The 22,396-nt window shown below is 43.6% G+C and overlaps 1 protein-coding gene across 15 annotated transcripts in view; it reads left to right on the top strand.

The window, feature by feature from the left end:
• The first annotated feature begins 5,703 nt into the window (after positions 1-5,703).
• The window catches only part of CHRDL1 (chordin like 1), a 124,441-nt gene continuing 107,748 nt past the window's right edge, over positions 5,704-22,396 (top strand). For 4 of the 15 annotated variants that reach the window (XM_021079622.2, XM_003135312.6, XM_085006798.1 and 1 more), the window contains exons 1-2: positions 5,945-6,405; positions 10,125-10,273. In XM_021079622.2, coding sequence (XP_020935281.1) covers positions 6,254-6,405; positions 10,125-10,273 — 301 coding nt within the window. In that variant the 5' untranslated portion in view covers positions 5,945-6,253. Of the gene's footprint in view, positions 5,850-5,944; positions 6,464-10,121; positions 10,274-22,396 lie in introns of those variants that run through there. The other 11 variants (XM_013986327.3, XM_005673813.4, XM_005673815.4 and 8 more) reach the window with 5 other exon arrangements.

Genomic DNA, 22,396 nt, shown 5'->3' with positions numbered 1-22,396 from the left:
GATCCAAGCTGCGCCTGGGACCTACACCGCAGCTCACAGCAACACTGGATCCTTAGCCCACTGAGCGAGGCCAGGGATCGAACCTGCATCCTCATGGATACAAGTCAGGTTCATTACTGCTGAGCCACGACAGGAACTCCTGTTCTAGCACTTTTTAGAAACGACTAGCCGGAAGAAAATATAACAAAGACAAAAACTCAGTAACAAACAAGAATACCTACAAGTGATAAAGGGGCTCATATTAAATACAGCTTACGGGTCTTAAAAGGTTAACTTCTAAATACTGAGTCAAGTATTTGATCAATATAAACTCAGGATTGGTCTGATAAAAAAGTGAACGTACACCATAACATGCTCCTCATTAATCTTTATGTGTCCCGTTATTTTTTGAAAGTTAATCAAAAAACCAGAGTTTTCCAGGTTTAAACGGAATAAAAAGCAGTTAAAGGGCTAAAATTTGTGTTCGCAGAATATTGGTCAGTGTTACTCATTCTGTAGTACCTCCATTTTCACATTCATTTCTGCCACTTTCGACAACAGGAATGGACCTTAAGGACCTTATGCTAAGTGAAATAAGTCAAATAGAGAAAGAGGAATACTGTATAGTCTCACATGTAGAATTGGTTTTCTTTATATATATATAAAAGCGCCGAACTTGGAAACAGAGAGTAGAATGGGGGTTGCTAGGGTCTGGGGGATGAGGGAAATGGGGAGATATTGGTCAAAGGGCATAAACTTCCAGTTGTAAGATAAATAAATTCTGGGGATTTAATGCACAGCATGTGACTATAGTTAGCATGTAATTAAGTATATAATTTAACTGTATTATATATTTAAAAGTTGCTAAGAGAGTAGATCTTAAAGGTTCTCACCCCTCAAATTGTGAGGTGATGGATGTGTTAACTTGGGGTCATCCTTTCGCAGTACATACACATATCAAATCCTCATGTTGTACAGCTTAAACTCACACAATGGTCTATGTCAATTATACCTCAATAAAGCTGCACAAAATAAATAAGCATGTGTGTCCCGCAACACACTGTATATAGGATCGGCACACACCAATCAATTGCATTAATATATAATGGCAAAGAACACTGGAAACCAAAATTAAAAACACCGTAACAGGGAGTTCCCGTCGTGGCTCAGTGGAAGCAAATCTGACTAGTACCCATGAGGACGTAGGTTCAATCCCTGGCCTTGCTCAGTGGGTTAAGGATCCGACATTGCCGTGAGCTGTGGTGTAGGTTGCAGACATGGCTCGGATCTGGTATTGCTGTAGCTGTGGTGGAGACTGGCAGCTGTAGCTCCGATTCGACCCCTAGCCTGGGAACCTCCCTATGCTGTGGGTGTGGCCCTTAAAAGACCAAAAAAAAAAACCCAAAACCCACAATCACATTTATGGTTGCTCCGAAGAAAATGAAGCACATAGGTATGAATCTAACAAAACAGGTACAGGATCTATATGCTGAAAACTAGAAAGCACTGGTATATGAAATAACAAAAGACCTACAGAAATGGAGAAATCTATTGAGTTCACGGATTGGAAGTCTCCACACATTAAAAGCTGCCGGTTCTTCTTAAATTGTTCTATAGGTTTAATATGATTCCTATCCAAACCTGAGAAAGGTTTTCTATAGACAGAGATGAGCTTATTCTAAAATTTATTCAGAAAGGTATGGAATCCAGAATAGCCAAAACAATCTAGAGAAGAAGAAGAAAGTAGGAGGGACCATTTTAATTGATGTTAATCCTCCTATATGTCTACAATAATAAAAGCTGGGTGCTGTCGATGGTGGGAGAGACACAGATCAATGAAACAAAAGGGAGAAACCAGAAATAGACTCAAACAATATCCATCTGATGTTTGACCAAGGTGTAAAAGTTCAATGGAGAAGAGATAGTTTTTTAAAAAAGTGAACCTTGATCTCAGTCTCACACCTTACATAAAAATTAACTCGAGGAATTCCTTTGTGGCTCAGTGAGTTGAGGATCTGGCATTGTCAGTGCTGTGGCTCTGGTTAGAGCCATGATGCAGGTTCGATCCCTGGCCTGGGAACTTCCACATGCCATGGGTACAGCAAAACAAAACAAAACAAAAAAACAACTCTAAATGGACCATAGATTTAAATGTAAGACTTAAAACCATGACACTATAAAATATGGAAGAAAAATTTGGATCTAGGGCTAAGCAAAGTTTCTTAGACTTATTGTCAAAAAACAACCCCTAAGAGGAAAAACTGATAAACTGGACCTCATCAAAATTAAAACCTTTTATTCTATAAAAGCCTATGGGAAGAAGACGAAAAGACAAGCTACAGTCTGGGGAAAAATACTTGCAAAATACGCATGCAACAGAGAATTAGTATCTAGAATATATAACTCCCCAAATTCAACTGTAAGAAAACAATAAGATGTTAAATGAATACTTGAAAAGATGGTAGATATCCTTAGGTATTAAGGAAATGCAACTTAAAACCATAGTGATATATCATTATACCCGTATCAGAATGGCTAAAATAAAAAATAATGACAACAACAAATGCCGACAAGGATGTAGAGAAACTGATCTCTCATTCATTCCTGATGGGAATATAAATATTAGGATAGCCACTCTGAAAAAACATATGGCAGTCCTTACAAAACTAAACATACACTTGCCATACAACCTAGGAACTACACTGTTGGGCATTTATTCCAGAGAAAGGAAAGCTTAAGTTCATGTAAAATCTGTAGACAAATATTCATAGCCCCTCCCTTTATTTGTAACTGCCAAAATCTATAATCAATCTAGATGTCCTGCAATAGATGAGTGGTTAAATAAGCTATAGTACATCCATACCAGGGAATACTACTCAGCAGTAAAAGGAATAAACTCTTTTTTTTTTTTTGGCTATTTCTTGGGCCGCTCCCGCGGCATATGGAGGTTCCCAGGCTAGGGGTCGAATCGGAGCTGTAGCCACCGGCCTATGCCAGAGCCACAGCAAGGTGGTATCCGAGCCTCGTCTTCAACCTACGCCACAGCTCACAGCAACGCCGGATCCTTAACCCACTGAGCAAGGGCAGGGACTGAACCCGCAACTTCATGGTTCCTAGTCGGATTCGTTAACCACTGCACCACGACGGGAACTCCCGGAATAAACTCTTGATACTGGAACAACTTGACTGGATCTCCAGAGAATTATGTTGACTGAAAAAAAGCCAATTTCCAAAGGTTACATGAGTTCCTGCTGTGGTGCAGTGGGTTAATAATCCCACTGCAGCAGCGCAGGTCACGGTGGAGGTGCAGGTTCAATCCCTGGCCTGAGAACTTCCATATGCTGCGAGTGCAACCATTAAAAAAAAGTTTACATATGTATGATTCCACGTAATATTCTTTTCGGTTTTTGGCCTCACCCACAGCATGTGGACGTTCCTGCCCCAGGGATTGAACCCATGCCACAGCTTCAACCGAAGCCACAGTAGCGACAACACCCGATCCTAAATCCTCTGAGCCACAAGGGAACTCCATGTAATATTCTTAAATGACAACGTTATAGAGATGGAGAACAGTTTGGAAGTTGCCAGGGAGTAGGAAGATGGGAGAGAAGATGAGTGCGATCATAAAAGAGCATCACTGGAGATCCTTGCGGTGTCAGCATTGTTGACTGTGGTGGTGATTGCATCAACCTACATATGTGATAAAATTTCCTAGAGCTATACGCATAGGCAGATGGGTGCGTATAAATGAATGGAATTAGAATAAGTTGGATGGATTGTATTGATGTCAATTTCCTGTTTGTGAAATATTATGGTTATGCATAATGTTACCACTGGGAATGAAGAGTATTTGAGATCCTTCTGAATTACTTCTTACAATTGCATGGAAATCTATGATTATCTCAAAAGAAATGTTTTTTAAGAATGAGCGTGAGACGATTTATGCTCTAATCCCCATTTAATAGAGAAACATAAGGCATAGAGATAATCATCAGTTTAGCTTGAATAAGACCCAGTAAAAAGTCTAAGTTAGGACCCAAATTGAAGTCCCCAATTCAGAAATCAAGACTGGAACTAACACAGGGACCACCAGCATTTACACTAATGAAGAACCTTTTGGAGAATTCCAGAAGCCCCCTTATATAGTTGCCAAGTGTATAAGCGATCCTGAGCAAAAACTGCCCAGTTGAAAAGAGCCATTTGATCACAATAAATCATTTTAAGCTTTTAAGCCACTAGGTTTTGGGATGGTTTGTTATGCAGAAATCAGAATACTACATCAAGCAAGGGGGAGCTAGTGGTTGTAGCCAAATAGATGAGCCCTTAAATCTCAGTGAGTCTACTGATTTTAAATGCTAGGATCCCTGTTTGTTCTAGGCTGGTCCCTGAAACCCATTTTTCTGAATACTCCCTAAGCATCTTGGGAGTGATGATGGGGATGGGGGGGGCAGATACAAAGGGAATTGAACAACCAATGCTTGCCCTTGAAGAATTCACAGTGTAGTGAGGCAAACCATCAGTGCATTAAATGGCATGAGAACAGTTATAAGGCAACAAATCAGCAAGTTCAAACTAATACAGTACAGCACAAATTGAATGCATGTGGTAATGTATGGCTACCCAAGCAGCAGGATGGAGCTAGACATTTTGGGCCCTGAAGGCAACATTTCAGAAAGGGCCCCCTTTTCTTTGTTAACAGTGAAGTAAACATCTCCAGCAATTCAGGGGCTAGTTGGATGATATTAACACTTGTGGAGAAGGAAAAAGGAGGTAATTTCCAGGGACAGTTATTCTTGTTTTAATTTTCCTTTGTTCTCTCTTCATGATTTTTTTTTTTTTTTTTTTTTTTTGGCAAGCCACAATTTCCCTGTGCATCAATTGCCTCATCTATAGACTGAAGATAACAACCAGAGAGTAGTGGATGGAAAAGTCAGGAAATCTGAACCAGAATCCCAAACTTATCATTTATTAGCTGTGTGACCTTGGATACATCACCTCCCTGGCCCCTCCCTCCATCGGTTTCTTCTGTGACCTGAAGAGGTTGAGCTGAATGGTCCAGAAGGTCTTCCCCCCCGCCCCCCGCCCAACTTTAACACTTGAGGCTATACAGAGATAATTCAGTTTGTTGTGAGAGTTTAAAAAGTAAGGATGATATATATGAAAGTATGTAAGCCATAAAGCGGCATATAGATGTTAGGAATATCAATATCATGCAGGTCCATGTGGAAAAAAAAAGCCCTTGCAGCTCTTCTCTAAATGTAGGGGCTTAAAATATAAATGGGTACCCTCTGTCAAGGCAACACTTTCAGGCCCCTAGAGGATTCTGATAATTCTTTGTAACTAAAGCTCATGGAATAAACACACATTTGGATGAGTCTGTCTCAGGCTCACCAAGCCATCAGCAGCGTTACTGGGAATTCAAGGTTGAGTTCTTGGCCCATCTCAGAGTCCTAGGGACTGCCAAAGCAGGGGTGGGTATGGAGAGAGCCATGGCAAGTTTTCTTCAAGATCCCTAACAGTGGAGGCCCTTTTGGCGGGGCTTAGGAATCTTCTTTGAGGGTGAAAACAGGTTTCTGAGTCGTCCCCTCTCCCTCTAAACAGCACCCCCTCCCCCGCATCTCCATCCTGCCTTTAAGAACACCAACACTTTGTCACTTTCCTAGCCGAGAAGTGGATTTGGGAGACGCCCCAAAATGATAAGCAGCCTGTTAGTGCATATTTTTCGAGGCCAGCTCATCTGGCGTCCCGCGCACCAGTTTAGAACCAGACCGGGTGCACGCACGGAGGCCCGCTGTGCGGGAGGACAGGGGTTGCGGGCTTCCAGCAGGGAAGTCAGAGGGTGGCCGGGGTCTTCAGACGGCGCGCGAACGGTAGGGAGCTCCTAGGTGCATCCAGCGCAGAAGGGGGAGGAGGGGCCGGAGAAGATGTGCGGTCCCTTTAAGACCCCAACGCTCGCTTAGCCAGAGGAGGGGGGTGCCGTGGGGGCGCTGCGTGATGGGAAAGTCGCCGGCTGAGCCTCACACTTTCTCCCGATTTCTTAACTTTCGGGTCGGGGGAGCAGGGATAAAGCGGCTGTGCCGGAGCGGAGAGGGGGTGCGGGCTTGCAGCGGCTGCGTGCTCGCCGACTTCCCGCCCGCGCCGAGCGGCCGGCCTCTCGGGCCAAGTGGGGAGCGGGCGGCGGGCGGGCAGGTGGCCCCGGGCCGCCGCTCCCGCGCCTTGGCTCTGCCCCCGGGAGCCGAGCGAGCCGCTGCTCCCTCGTGGTGTGAGGGCGGTGATGTTTTTCCTCCCACCCACTTTTGAGTCCCCCCTCCCCCCTCGCGCGCACTCTAGCTCTCGCCACAACCTGCGAGCCCCAGACCTCGGAGGAGCGCCCCGGGGAGCTCGGAGCGCTCGCACGCGTGGAACACGGAGGAGGCCGGTGGCCAGGTCAGTGAGCAGTGCCCGGCGCCCGCTTCCCCTCCCTTCCTTTCCAGCCTTTGCACAGGTGGGCCATCTTCCCCGAGGGCGCCGCGAACTCCCTCGACCTGCCACCCCAACCCGCTCTAAGGTCCAGCTGCCCGCGGCCTGGCTGGAGGTGGGGCCCAGGGCGCCGGACCCGGGGAGGACCGGGGGGTCGGAATTCGAACTCGCCACTCGCCACTCCTGCTCGGCCTGCAGAGCTCCACGCTCTGGAGCTGCGGGGAGGCCACTTTGGTAGCTACCTAACGGGTTCAGCGATTCCTTTGGTGATCCGCGTGTGTCCGGAGCCTTTTTGCTTGCTTGCCGAAGTGCCCTGGACCAGTGGGTGGTTCATACGTGCTAAAGTTAAGGAAGCAGGGCGGGCGGGCGGGCGAGAGGCTCTTCTTTCCTCCGGACATCTGCCTCATTTTCCACCCGGGGACCACTGGGGTCAGAGTTGGAGACGCTAGGCTCCAGGAGCAACGTGGGATTGCCTGAACATAGGGCCTGGGAAGCCTGCCTTCTAATCCCTGCTGGCGCTGCCACTAACTATGAGAATGGGCAGTTGAGGTCTCTGGGTTCCAGGATGCCCATTTTGAAGGTGGAATTGTTGTGGGGAATAAAATGAAATGATAGATAGCAAGGCATCTTGCAAACCCAATGCGAGGCATTGTTTCTCAACCATAGCAGCAAAGAAGGCATCGCGGGGGACTCTGATAAGAGACACCCTTGCCTGAAGGTTTTGGGGGGCAACCCAGCACCAGTGAACCGAGTTTTTCTTGTTGGGTAGAGGTCTGGGAAGAGGATTTTAGCTAGTGGACGTAGGCCTGAGATGCCAGTGTCTTCTTATTGTGTGTCAGAAAGAGAATTGCTACCCTGGGGGCTGTCCCACAGATGATAGTGAATGTGAGATTACAAGGGCAGTGAAGCCTCTCGGGAGGATTAAAGAGACACTGTGGGGCGTGAAGAGCTGGCTGACATGCTCATCCCTTAGCCTTCCTTTGGGAATGTCTCTGGTTCTGTTCTACTCGGGGAGACCTCTTCTGAGAATGAACAGACCCCTGACACTTGGTGGCCCAGAACGCCTTGCAGTTTCAGCTGGGCGAGGAGCCCTTGGTCCCTTTGCTTGATGGAAATGTACTATGTGAAAACTTGTTTCACCGAGGCACCTTAATCGATGTATTTCTTTAGGTTCGGATATGTTTCTGGTGCTCTTATAAAGCCCACTCACCCTCCCTCACTCCGCAGTGTTAGTCCCGGGGTTTTGTTTTCTCGTTGGGGCCTGGATCCCCCCAAAATATGTCAATGGCTACATTTCCGAGTAACCTGTAAAAGAGCCAGTTCAAGTTCAATGGCACAACGGCCTGTGTGAAGCAGACAGAGAGTTAATGCTGAAATAACTCCAGTTAACTGGGTCAAAGTATAATTTGAAAAATTAAGGACAGTTTGGCTCTGTGCAAGTGTAAGAGTCGGCATGTTTGCTGAGCAATGCTTGCTTGTGTTTATTGCTGCAACCCCAACAAATGTCTTGAACTGCCCCCCTCCCTCAAAAGAGAACCTTTAAAGGATAACGAGAGATTGAACAGAGACCTGGAGAGGGTTTATAGTTCTGCACGGAATACAAAGGCAGGACTTGAGGATCTTGTAAATCTGAAGTGATTATTTATAAAGCGATTCCTTCTCTGATGTTCGCCACCACAGCCTGGGAGGCCACGTAGATGACAGGATCGCCAACAGAGATTAATTGCTCTCTAGTCAACAACTTTCTATTTGCTCATACCATTAATCGAGACTCAAGAAAAGCAAAGAAGTTCTAAGAGCCGTTTTCTTGCCAGCTTGAGTTATGAAGCAATCCTACTGTTCACCCAATCACCCAACCATTGTACAAGATAAACAGCCCGGTGGGTTCTTACATGGGGAGACCCGAAAAAGGTGGTTTCGGAAATAGCCTCTGAGATCCATATGTGATTGTGATACATTAGAGTTCAGCGGTTAAAAAAAAAAAAAAAGCTTTCTCATTTGGAGGCTTTGGAGGATAAGCTTATTAAAGTAGGCTCAGGAAGAACCTCACGGGGGAGGGTAGCTGTATTAAACTGTTCATGGAAATGATTTGCTTCAAGGGAACCTGGTAGCTTTCAGAGGACAGAGTGACTGAAGTTGGGCCAAAAGCTCACAGAGGGGACCAAGACCTCAGAACCTAGGCCTTCGGAAGGCTAGGAACCTGTCCTCAGAGAATTTTGTCCTTGGGTCGGGAGCAGGGAGGAGGTAGAGAAGGCAGACCAGTGCTGCCTTCTCCTCAATGCTCAATGCTCAATGCTCATTTCTTCTTTGGTTCCGTACTCATAATTTGAAACCGTAGATTTCAAATTATCTGGCCAACTTCACGGCATTGAAAGTAGAGCCGTGGCATCCACGTCATGGCCCAAGGACAATTCAGTTCTCCAGATTGAGCATCTGGCATTCTGTCCAGCTCTCCATCCTCAATATTTAGGTTGGACCCTCCGAAAAGACCGATGCGCTCCGTTCTCATTCCAGGTTAACCCCAGGTTGAAATATGTTTCTCGAATTATTTAAATCTTTTCGAATCACCCATTGGAAGAGTCCTACCAGCTCTAAAGTCTATGGAAATGACCCGTGGCCGGTATGAGTTCTAGCAAACCGTCTGTGTTTTAAGGCTCAAAAGGTTTAAGATTTCCACTCCTTAGACTGGAAGTGCAAGTCTCATGTTTTCAAGAATTGTAGTTGCTTTCTGGATGGTCTTTTGCATGGTGATGCAATGTGAACACACTACCTATTTAAATTTGCCTAATAGCTTTTTAAAAAGGGCCCATTTTAGGAGTTCCCATTGTGGCTCAGTGGAAACGACTCTGACTTGTATCCCTGAGGGTGCAGGTTTGATCCCTGGCCTCAATCAGTGGGTTAAGGATCTGGTGTCACTGTGAGCTGTGGTGTAGATCTCAGACCCGGCTTGGATCTGGCATAGGCCAATGGCTACGGCTCTGATTCGACCCCTAGCCTGGGAACCTCCATATGCCGTGAGTACAGCCCTAAAAAGACAAAAGACAAAAAAAAAAAAAATGGGCCCATTTTCAATTTCCATTTCCTTAGGCGCTTCATGTGAGAGGAACATGTCTGAACCATTCAGGTGTTTAAATTGCATGTATTTGCTAATTACATCTATCTTTTCCAACATTAAGTAGCCAAACTGAAGATCCTTATGGATTTCATAGGAGACCCAGGAGAAACATCGATCAGCTTGTGCCTCATCCCTGAAGCATGCAAATAACGGTAGTCTCGAAGCTAAGATCAGTTAACTTTCATTTCAGAAATTGTTTGGGTCACTGCCTATTATTTTTATCGTGTTTGCCAAAGTAGCCGTTTTGCAAACCCCAGTTTCCCTTTTCTCCCAAAGAAAATCTCTTGAGAAATCAACTTTAATTCCCTTTGAAACGAGGATTTCAAAATTTATTTTTATTTTCCTAGGACTTGTCTGTAAGGATTTTACCCTTAGTATTGGATAGGAATGTATGTTCATGTGCTTGAATTTCCCCCCACAATCTTTGCAGGACAGGAGAGGCAAGTTCTCTTTCTTAGCAGGAAAACAATGCTTACACTTATGTAAATTCTCCAGCATCCCCCCCCCCACTGCAAGTTCCAGAGGATCTGTTTTTAAGTCTTTTTTTTTTTTTCTGCTTTCTTCCCAGCAGCTTGAATATACCAGGTCCTAAAAGTTCCAAGTTGCCTTTTGCAGTGGCCAGAATGAGAAAAAAGTGGAAAATGGGAGGCACGAGCTATATTTTTTCCTTGTTGCTGTTATTTCTTTTCCTAGAAGGAAGCAAGACAGAGCAAGTTAAACGTAAGTGTCTTGAGTTTAAAAAACAAGATATTTTCTTCTAATTTCTCTGAAAATGTGGTTATAATCTGTAGGAATTGTGATTTAGCCCAAATGTGGCCATGCCATTATTCTAAGAGAAGAAAGTGAATGTTACTGGTTTATGAGTGAGTTGATAAAGGAATAAAAGCTTTGAATGGGGCCAACTAAATTTGCGGCTGTTTTTCTGATTATCATATAGTTTTCATCTCGTAGAACACATGACACATTAGCCTATTTTCCTTTTCCTGTTCTAAACTGTACAAATCTCATTCCATTTTACGTAATTCTAGAAATATCTGACAGATGAGCTGGATTTTTTCCCAAATTTCAGACTCTTCAGCAAAGGTTTTCAGTTTATGAAAAAGAATAACACAGAAAAGAAAAAAAAGGGGGGGGGCAAAAATCAAGCAGGCTCTGCCTAGTCCCTTCTGCCGAAAAACGAAGAAGGAAAAAAAACCTTCCCATGAACTGGATTCAGATGAAAAATCCTTTGAGGAAATTGAGATTCCAGGGACCGTGAGCAAATTGGATGCCATTTATTGAAAGGAACGTCCCCGCAAAGCCAGGGAATATTTCTAGAAAGTCAGCGATCCATGTGATGGGCTAAGACATTGGAGGAGAGCAGAGTGGCAGGAGAGGGGGGTAATTAACCCTCCTTGTGGCCCCATTCGGGAGCTTTATGACTAAGCCTTGACATCTCTGCTCCTGTTATGTGCTTTCTGCTGCCCTTTACACAGTGCGAGCCTCACCTATTTTGGGCCACTTGCAGCCACCTCGGAGGTGGACCTTTGCTCTACATTTGAAGGAAAAGCCACAGCTCTAGTTCCCCCTTTTGGGGCTGCATGAAAAGAAGCACCAAGTGGAACTGGTCCAAGAGGGGCATTCTCTGCTCCACTGCACTTATTCATGAGAAGGAACTGTGAAAATATGCTTGGTAGGAGCTGACACAGCCTCTGAAGTCCATCACTTAAACATTTATCTCCTTGGTCAGCATAAGTTGAATATATCAGGCATGTGGCTTGCTGACAGGGAGAACAGTGCCAAACCTATCCCATTGTTACATGGGTTTCCGTCCCACTGTGATTTTCATAGTAGAGGGAGTCGCCTTCCTGAATAGGGCTTTTGATTAGGCTCTTAAACAGGAGTGATTTGTGGTCATAGTTAGGATGATGGAGACACAAAGGGAAGTTTAGCAGGACCCCGCATCAGCAAGGAAGCTCGGTTCAGCCTCACCTCTCGTAGTCCTCAACCCACCTCCTTCTCCTTCTGCTTGAATGTATTGTCCACCCCGGAACCCTCCTTTTCCGGAAGTCCTCCTTGATTTAAGTGGATGTGATAGCAAAGTTGTCCATTCTTAGCTCAGCTCACAAGCAGCTGGACTTAAAAACCACCGTCGAGAGTTCTCACTGTGGCTCAGTAGTTTAAGAACCTGACTAGTATCCATGAGGATGCGTGTTCCATTCCTGACCTTGCTCAGTGGGTTAAGGATCTGGCGTTGCCGTGAGCTGTAGTGTAGGTCAAAGACGAGGCTTGAATCCCGCGTTGCTTTGGTGTAGGCCCTCGGCTGCCGCTCTGCGTCAACCCCTAGCCTGGAAACTTCCATATGTTGCGGGTGCGGCCCTAAAAAGACAAAAAAGAAAAAAAATCCACCCTCTCAGGGAGAAACTTGCCTTATGGCCTTATGGCATCACAGGGAAGCTTGTAACTCTTAGACGACTATCTCTTCTGGGAAGCCTTCCATATTCATGGAGAACTAAGGAATATTGTCCAAGCAACTTAGCGCTTAATTGACAAACCAAGGAAAAATACGATCGAAAAACGATTGACAGACCTCAAACTATTACTCTCTAACATTTCCTGCTGCCTATGAGTTTGTCCCAAGCTCTTTTGATATTCAGTTGGTGTCAAAATGATTATGTAACAGATGGCCTAGGGGACTGGTTCTGGTCTAGTCTTTCAGGCTTATAGTCAGATAATGAGGCTAAGGTCATGGTCATTCCCTGAATGAGCTGTTCAGGATCATTCTGTGTGGCCACAACCAAGTGAACTGTCACAAAGACATTTACAAAATTATCTCCACTAAAAGGAAACTCTCAAAGAATATGCCCTGTGTATGTTACCTTCACACACACACACACACACACACACACACACACACACACACACACACACACACACACACACCACACACACCACACACACCACATGCAGAGATTGATATTACAGCTCTAAGAGAAGTTGGAAGCAGTACGGAATGGTTACATAAATGATCCGTGTAATGTACTCTCATGCTGCCATTCAGACACTGCTTCCTGAAAATTGGAGAGCCCTAGAAAATGCTTATATTGACTTATTTTTAAAGTTTCTTAAATTGTAAAATTAACAATACTTGTTGAACAAAGTGATATGAAAATATCTGAGCTTCAGAGAGTATGTGTAACCCTCAACTCTCATCCCACTCTGCAGTGATGATCATGCGTAGTAGTTTGTTATGTGTTCTTCCAAACTCTTTCCTCTGTGTGTTATAAAAACATACATACAAGGCTATAGGATCTTTTTCTTTTACAAAAATGAGATATTACCTTTTTTTTTCTCCCTGAAACTTGCTTTTATTCATGGCAGTGTAACAGTACCATATTCTCTCTAATGCCTACATAGTTTCCAATTATGTGCGTTTGCCCATGGTTTGTTTAACCAGTCCCTATTTGTAGATATTTATTTCCAGTTTTTGCCATTACGATAAGGAAGGCATTCATGAACACCTTATGGCACTTAGGCAAGTTTTTGTAATTGTTAGTAAGAATGTATGTTCAGTTTTAATTATGTCAGAACTGTCAAATGGTCCTTTAAAAAAAGTTTTATTAGTTTATATTTCCACCATCTTTTTACATGTGTCCATTCCTCATTCCTTCGCTAAACATATTATTAATCTTTGTATTTTAGGGACAGTTTAATAAGAGAAATTATATTTCGGTTTTGCTGTAATATTTTCCTAATGCTGGAGTGTCTTTTCTTCTTCCTTCCTTCTTCTTTCTTTCTTTGCTTTTCAGGGCTGCACGTGCGGCATATGGAAGTTCCTAGGCCAGAGGTCGAATTGGAGCTGAAGCTGCAGCTGCTGGCCCCTGCCACAGTCACAGCAACGCCAGATCTGAGCAATGTCTGCAACCCACACCACAGCTCACAGCAACGCTGGATTGTTAACCCACTGAGCAAGGCCAGGGATGGAACCCGCACCGGCATCCTCATGGATACTACTCAGGTTCGTTACCACTGAGCCACAGTGGGAACTCTGGGAGTGTCTTTTCAATTATTTTTAATTCAATTATATTTCTTCTCTGAATTGGCTATTTTTCAGTTGGGTGCTTATCTTATTGATTTGCAAAAGCTTATTTATTATCATTTTGTTATTTCGAATGTTGTTGTTAACCTTTTGTTTTGTTTTGGTTTTGGCCACCCTTCAGCACATGGAACTCCCAGGCCAGGGATCAGATCTGAGCCGAACCTGCGAACTAAACCACCACTGTGGCAATGGCGGATCCCTAACCCACTGTGCCAGGCTGGGGATCAAACCTGCGTCCCAGTGCTCCCAAGATGCTGCTGATCCCATTGCACCACATTGGGAGCTCCTAACCCTTTGCATTTCTTACATTGTTTTCCCAGACTGCCATTCAATTTAAACTTTGTATAAGTTGTATTTTCCCATACAGAAGTTTTAAATTTTGTGTGGTCAGACCTGTCATTCATGTCCTTTATGGCTGGTTGATTTCTTCTTCTTAGGAGAGTCTTTCCCACTCCACATTCTTTTTTCTTTTCTTTCTTTTTCCCTTTTTTATGGCTGCACCAGTAGCATATGGAAGTTTCCAGTCTAGGGATTGAGTTGGAGCTGCAGCTGAGACCTCTGCCACAGCCACAGCAATGCCAGATCTGAGCAGCATCTGTGACTTACACCGCAGCCTGCAGCAACGCTGGATCCTTAACCCACTGAGTGAGGCCAGGGATGGAACCCACATCCTCATGGACACTATGTCAGGTTCTTAACTTGCTGAGCCACGAGGGAACTCCCTCCACTCTGTATTCTTACTTTTTTCTTCTATGGCTTCCATACTTTGGGGTTTTACCGATAGTTCTCGTTTCCATGTTAAATTTATATTCACGTGTGGTGTGCAATAGGAAACTAATTTTTTTATCTTTCGATGGTAGGTTCATGACTGTTATTTTTGTTCATTTTTTAAACTTCTATTTATTCCAAAGTTTTCATCATTGGCAAGTGTTACTTTTACAACAGGGAAAAGTCCCTTAAAGTAAAAGAACATCATGTTTACCATATTTCTGCTGTAGAGTTCTAGAGAAGAGGGGTATGCGAGTGGAAAAAGGAGAAAGAGAAACTTCAGAAAATGGGTAAGTGTAAGGGTCACCATGCTGTACAGCAGAAATTGGCATAACACTCAAATCAACTCTACTCTAATTAAAAAAAAAAAAACCTTTGTGTTTTCCTTGCTGCCTGATACCATTTTACTCAAGGAAGCCAAGGTTTTTGATCTTTCACAAGCTGGTTCGAATAGAAGCTTCTAGGTCAAAGCAGTTGCTCTGTAGCCTGTTTCCTCTCCTATTTTAGGCATCAGGGTGGAATGAGTGGGGGATGCTGCTATGGGCAAAGATGCTCACTCGATTGGTGTCACGTCTGAGGAGGTCTGGAGAAGACGCTTTAATTGCAGAAAGCTGTTTTCACAAGAAAAGTTAGGAGTGGGTGCTGCCACTGGCTCAGTTGTTGACTAGCTGGAGTGACCTTGCCTCTCACAGGAGGGAAAACAGGCTTAGGAACCCAGGAAATACTGCTGGTGCATTGCAGTGGATGAATGGGCCATTTATGGCTTATATAAAAGTTTGTTACTGTCCAGAAGCAGCAAGGTTTGAGGTCTTACCCGGGAAAAGGTCTTTCTGTAACTCCATTATGCTCTGGTGTTAAAGTTGTAGTCAAAAGAGGCCAGGAAGCTCTTTTGAAGTTCAAAGGAGCGTAACATTCAGTGCATGATATTCGTACAAATATAGGACAAACAGGCTGCAGAGTTTGCCTCTTTTGGCAGATCTGACTTAGGTAATGAGCTGTTAATCAAAGTGAGGTGGAAGAATTGAGTCGTTAAGGATGTTCAATTATGTATCTCAAATGGGCCAGCCTATGCCAAGGCTGGCAGACATCCTGGGGAGAGAAAGTGTATTTCATGGCATCCATTCCTGCTTTATAAGGTGAGTTAGCAGGATCTTCCAAGGAACTCGATTCTCACTCACTTTTCTCCTTAGGAGAAAAGCTTCCAACGTTTGTATTTGGCTGAAAATGGGCCTCTGAACTTCCTGGGAAGGGTGAGTCCCTAAAAGTTTGAAGGAAAGGAAGAAACCATCTAGAAAATTGGAGACATGGGAAGCATAGCCTTAAGGGAGCCACCCAGAGCCTCTTCATTGTGAAAGCCAACCAGAAAGCCTTGGGTTTTCTACCTCCAGATTCTCGCATTCAAGGTGACTATTTGACAACAAAAGGAAATGAGCAAAAGTTAGACCTATTCACGTCTTAGAAGTTTAAATAGGTGGAAGTAGGATAAATGAAGAATACCTTAAAATGAGATAGCTTAATGCTTTTCAAGGTATATTCTTAATGATTTTTATGTTGGGGGGCCAGTGAGTTTGGGTGTAGAAGCCCTGGAGTCCACATAGATCCAAACCCCAGCACTACGTCTTTCTTATTTACCTTGGGATTGTTGCTTAACCTCTCCAGCTTCAGTGCTCTTATCAGTACAGTTGGGGGAATAATGGCGTATTCAATGTCAGCATGGTCATTTGAAGAATAATGAGATTGTGCACACTTAGGGCTTTGCTACAGTCCCTGGCACACAGTTTTTAATAAGTGGTAGTCACTAGAGTAACAGTCTTGCAAGCCAAGCGATATTATCCCCTTTGTTTTCAGATGAGAAACTTGACACCCAGTGAGGCCAAGTGACTTTGTACAAGGACCGACAGCAAGTCCAAGCCAGGGTCAGAACTAAAACCCAGGTCTCCAAGTTCATTGTTCTATTCATTACACCGGTTTGCTCTAGCAGTTCTCTGAGGAAGCCTGTGCATTCTCTTGAACAGAAGCCCAGTCCATTGCACATGGCAGCCACTTAACGCAGAATAGATAAGGCGGGTGAATGAGTAAAGAACTTGGGCACTGGAATTCCTAAGAGAGGCAGAAGGCTATTTGGGACTCCAGAGGCAGAGACTAGGACCAAAGTTGTTCAGGAACCTAAATAAGCTAAGCCAAAGGGAATCTGTGAGGAAGGTTTAAAATATGTGCCTCTATGTCCATGCTTCTTAGATTTCTCTTGACATCTCAGTAGGATTGGAATGTCCTCATAGTCTAATGGAAAGAGGACTGTGCTTTAAGTCAGGAGACTTGGTTTCTGGTCAGTACTGTTATTCGCTGTGTGGTATTGGTTGAGTCATTCATGCTCTCTCTGAACTCAAGTTTCTCTGCTTATGAACGGAGAGGAATTCCTGCTTTCTGGACAGCAAAATAAGGGTGCCAGAATAGGGGCTAGGGAGATGGGACAAGGGAAATCAAGGCTCTGGCTTTAGATATTTGGAGTACAACTGGACATTTATCATTGTCACAAGATTATTGCTAAGGGTATTTTTATTCATTTAAGGTTTATAACCTGCCTGCTTCTAAAAAGATCAGATTCAGGTTATATATGAAAGGACAGTTGCAAGATAACTTTTTCAAAGAAGAAACAAAAAATAGAGGCCATCTGACAAAAGTAGAAAGCGTGGATGTTTTTAAACACTTGGTTAGTGCATTAGAGTATTCACAGTCCAAACTGGCTTATGTTTCCTGAAAAGATAAAACGAGAAACTTTGGGACTTCCCCTTGTGGCTCATCGGTAACAAACCCAACTAGTATCCATGAGGATGTCAGTTCGATCCTTGACCTCGCTCTGTGGGTTAGGGATCCGATGTTCCCATGAGCTGTGGTGTAGGTCGCAGATGTGGCTCCGAACCCCTGTGGCTGTGGCTGTGGTGTAGGCTGGCAGTTGCAGCTCTGATTTGACCTCTAGCCTGGGAACCTCCATGTGCCATGGGTGTGGCCCTAAAAAGAAAAAAGAGAGAGAGAGAGAGACTTTGCATTTGTTGGCAAGAGAAAATGAGTGTCATCTACAGAGATTTATTTCCTACCTCAGCATTTCTTTATTGACCCTCTGTAAAGGAAGAGGGCAAGTATTAAAACTCGATAAAAGTCTTTCTACAAGTGCTAAGGAAATGTGGTCCAGATAGTTTACCTCTGGATGATGTAAGTTCATTGAAGGCTAGAACATGGACATGTTATACAAATGACTAGTAGACTTGACAGTCATTTGTCAGATGCCCTAAGCAAACTTTATATTAACGTGATTTTTTAAAATTTAAAAACGGATGCTCATTTAAAAAATTTTTTTATATTTATTTATTTCGTCCTTTTGTCTTTTTAGGGCCGCACCTGAGGCATGTGGAGGTTCCCGGGCTAGGGGTCCAGTCGGAGCTGTAGCTGCTGGCCTACACCACAGCCACAGGAGCGCAGGATCCGAGCTGCGTCTGTGACCTACACCACAGCTCATGATAACGCCAGATCCTTAACCCACTGAGCAAGGCCAGGGCTCGAACCTGTGTCCTCATGGATGCTAGTCAGATTCGTTTCCAATGAGCCATAATGGGAACTCCAGATGCTCATTTTTAAACATTCAGAAGGGACATAAACATATTAGGAAAACATAAGTCATTGGTAATCTCAACATTTGTGTAAGGAGGCATATAGACTTCTAGTCTTTGGGTTTTTTTTTTTTTTTTTGGCTTTTTAGGGCTGTCCCTGTAGCATATGGGAGTTCCCAGGCCAGGGATTGAATTGGAGCTACAGCTGCCAGCCTACACCATAGCCACAGCCATGCCAGATCCGAGCCGCATCTGCAACCTATCCCACTGAGTGAGGCCAGGGATTGAACCTGAATCCTCATGGATACTAGTTGGATTTGTTTCTGCTGTACCACAACAGGAGTTCCTAGTCTTTTTTTTTTTCCATCTCAGCTATACATACATGTTATTTTATAAAAATGAAGCACTGTTGGAGTTCCCGTCATGGCTCAGTGGTTAACGAATCTGACTAGCATTCACAAGGACGCAGGTTCAATCCCTGGCCTTGCTCAGTGGGTTAAGGATCTGGCGTTGTCATGAGCTGTGGTGGAGGTCGCAGACACGGCTCGAATCCTGTGTTCCTATGGCCGTGGCGTAGGCTGGAAGCTACAGCTCTGATTCAACCCCCAGCCTGGGAACCTCCATATGCTGCAGGTGTGGCCTCCCCCAAAAAAGAAGAAGCACTGTCTTGTAACCCATTTGGCTTATTATGTCAATTGCAACTGATTCTCTAAAATGCACCAGTGGTGGAGATATAGCCCATGTTGTCTGAAGTGAAAGCGGGACATTTTAGAGACCAGTTGCAGGGCATGCAAAGTTGATTCTGCTGTGAAAAGTTCAAGAGCACAATTTGAATTCTTGACCACATGGAAAGTCAACCTCTTTTAGCAGAGACTTGTGCGGCTGAGGTGCTGAGAGAAAGAACAATTTGTTTTTTCAAACAAGCACTTTGATTTTTGCCCAAAGTCCTATGCCAGATGACAAGTAAGAGATTATTTTAGCCAGAAAAATATTCAGATCAGGTTTCACCAGCTGAGCAGCCTTTCTGTAAAAGGATCTCCCATGGCCTCATAGTAAAGACTAATGAGAATACCATCAAGTCCCAGTTACCCATGCTAATGGCAGATTGAAGGGCACAATGAATTGAAATTTCATGGAAAAATCTCCATTTCTCATCTTAGCCAATGAGGTCGCCTTGCTCAACTGTCAAAACTTTTTGAAATATGGACCCTTTTCTTCTCATTGAATTTGCCTACTTGCTAGTAGAAAAGCTAGTAGAAAAGGCAGGTAGTTGGAGTTCCCGTCTTGGTGGAATGGAAACGAATCTGACTAGGAACCATGAGGTTTTGGGTTGGATCCCTGGCCTCACTCAGTGGGTTAAGGATCTGGCGGTACCGTGAGCTGTGTGTGGTGTAGGTCGCAGACACGGCTGGGATCCTGTTTTGCTGTGGCTGTGGTGTAGGCCGGCAGCTATAGCTCCGATTAGACCCCTAGCCTGGGAACCTCCATATGCCACGGGTGCAGCCCTAGAAAAGACACACACACACACACACAAGGCAGGTAGTGGGAGGGCCATGTTGTGCGTTGGCCACTCAGTGTATAAGTTGAATTAATCTTGGAAAATGATCCAACAAGTAGGAATAAGATAATTAAGTCTTAGATAAAGAGGAATAAGCTGTATACCCAAAGTGGAAAACTTGCTTTTTCCTGGCTTTCCTTTTTCACTGACTTCCACAGCCTGGAAATGAAGTCTTAAAGCCCCAAGGGAATCTGACTGAGACATCAATTCTAGAAACCCAATTTCCAGAGAAATAGGGCACTTTTTTCCCCCTGTAGTGACTACTTCATCTTACCTTTCCTCTGTCTGCTTCAAGTTTGATAAATGACAAAAGAGAAGTACTTTTTTTTTTTCTTTTTAGGGCCTCACCCACAGCATATGGAGGTTCCCAGGCTAGGGGTCAAATTGGAGCTGTAGCTGCCGGTCTATGCCACAGCCACAGCAATGCCAGATCCGAGCTGCATCTGTGACCTACACTCCAGCTCACGGCAATGCTGGATGCTTAACCCACTGAGTGAGGCCGGGGATCAAACCTGCAACCTCATGGTTCCTAGTCAAATTTGTTTCTGCTGCTCCACAATGGGAACTCCAGAAGAGAAGTACTTTTGCTTTTCATTTGTCTTCACTATTATAGTAGCCCTTTAAAAAAATAAATACTTAAAAAGGAATTTTTTTGCTTGATTTGTCCATTCATATAACGAACAGCAAAAATTCATCTCTCCTTTTCTACTCACCGAATGTGTTATAATAAAATAAATATTATTGTAGTACTTACATGATGATGTCTCTGCCGTAATAGCTCTTCTCAAAAAGAGTTCATGGGAATGTTTTCATGCCTTTAGACTGGTGATAAAGTTACTGACTTTTTGACCTATCCCTGGGTGCTGGACAGTAATGGTTGGGCAAAGCATTGATGGCACAGTGGCACATCTCTGTTGCTTACTTTTTGTCGTCATTGTTTCTGTTAACAGGGGCCCCTAAAGTAGCAGGGATTTCCACTTTTAATTCTAGGGCTTTTAGGACCAGCGGAACCAATTGAAAAATAGCTATGATGATGCAGGTTGAAGGTCCATCTCAAATGTTAGTTGAAATTCCCTTGGGACCACGTTCATCTCGGCAGATACCATTAGTTAGTGGTACGTCAGGAATTCTCCAGCTGGTATCTCTCAGATCCTGGCAAGTAATAAGCCTGTTTTTGTTGCCTGTATCTGCTTGAAGTTGGTGAGGCATCATTGTTTCATTAAAATCGTCTCATTTGTGCTTCTTGTCCAAGACAATATACTGGAACTTTAGGTGTGGTCAGTGATGCTGTGTAACTCAATGAAACTCACTCCTGGGTGATGTTTAAAAGTTCAGACTCATAAGCATGTGCTGAAATGGACTGTATTGTTGTTTCTGAAAAGTGATAATTGTTCAGTGTATTCATGGAGAAATCAGCTGTAATTGTGCTAACCACTCAATCTTGGACAACCATGGGAAAACATATCTTAGATTATAGTGTTTACTTTTGTTATGTAATGGAAAAAAATCAGTGTCAGTAATTGCAGAAGCATTGTTTAATAGCACCAGTGGCATTAATGTTTAGCTTCTTATCCCTGCATTTGATTCCTGAATTTGCTTCTTCCAGAAATGTGTAAATTTCTGTCTGGGGCATTGTTAGCCAAATCCCATATTGCTGAGGTAATAGGACCAATGTACTTGATGAAAGACCATTGTGTTTGGACTTATGGTCAGATATATATTGGAAGTTAGTGTTTAGGTAAGATATTTTCATCCTCTAGATGCATAGTTTTTAAGACCTTGGTACCATAATATCAGATAAATGGCATGTGAGTATTATGAAGAAAGTGTTGTTAGGTATAAAAAAAATGAAGAACTTGTGGTTGGGTTACTTGTGATTTCCCAGCTAGATTTCATAGTCCTTGAGAGCATGGGCACTATTTCATACTTTGATTTATCCCTGTGATAGATACTAAAAAACGCAAATTGAAGTCTGCCAGCTGTGTCCTTTCACATAGTCTATTTGAGGCTGACTTGACTTCACTACAGACAACACCTGATTCTTTAAAAGGTGAGCAAAGCTGTGTTTCAGAGGTGGAAGGGTATTTTGGGAGAAAGTTAGGCAAGAATGTTTGGAAGCCCTTTATCTTCCAAGTTCTATAAGTGGGTGGCATGCATCTTATAGCAGGACAGGCAAAATTCTGTTGTGGTTCCAGTCCTTGGTTCTGAGGCCAGGCTGCTTAGGTTTGAATCCCACCACCATGCCTTGACTAGCCATGTAAACTTGGGCAAGTTACCAAACCTCACTGTGTCTCAGATTCCTCAAATATAAAATGGGGCTAATAATGGAATTTATCTTGTAGGGTTGTTGGAAGAATTTCGTGAGTTCATAGATGTAAAACCGTTAGAATAGAGCCCAGCTCATAGGAAGTGTTCAACACATTTTGTTGTTTTTGTTATTACTATTGTCATCGTTCTCATTTGGCTCTATGTTTTTCAGCATGTGGTTCCTTGGCTTCTTTTTACACTTATCATCCACCTCTTCAGCCTTTGAGCCAAATTTGGAGCAGGAAAATTCAGATCACTCAATTTTCACACATTGTCTGGCAATACTCTTTAGAGGCTGAATTTGGGGGAAACATAATCTATTGGATGAAACAAGTCATTTGTATCATCTGTGGTTTTGATAAATAATGGTGAGCTCAGATGTATTGGAAGGATCCATTTAATAGTGTCCATGAAATAACCTGTCTTAAAGATATTTTAGAGAAGTGACAGCAACTTGCTTAAAAGCTGTATGTAAAGAATACCCTCCTTGTGGCATCAGTATATACTGTTCCTTTGGAAATAGGCTT

Source organism: Sus scrofa, chromosome X (genome assembly GCF_054392235.1).
Source record: "Sus scrofa isolate SSC_HxYL_T2T_F1_AM1 chromosome X, Sscrofa_HxYL_maternal_Yorkshire_Landrace_v2.0, whole genome shotgun sequence".
NCBI lineage: Eukaryota > Metazoa > Chordata > Mammalia > Artiodactyla > Suidae > Sus > Sus scrofa.
The sequence above is the reverse complement of the archived record's forward strand: the minus strand, read 5'-3'. Positions and strand labels throughout refer to the sequence as shown.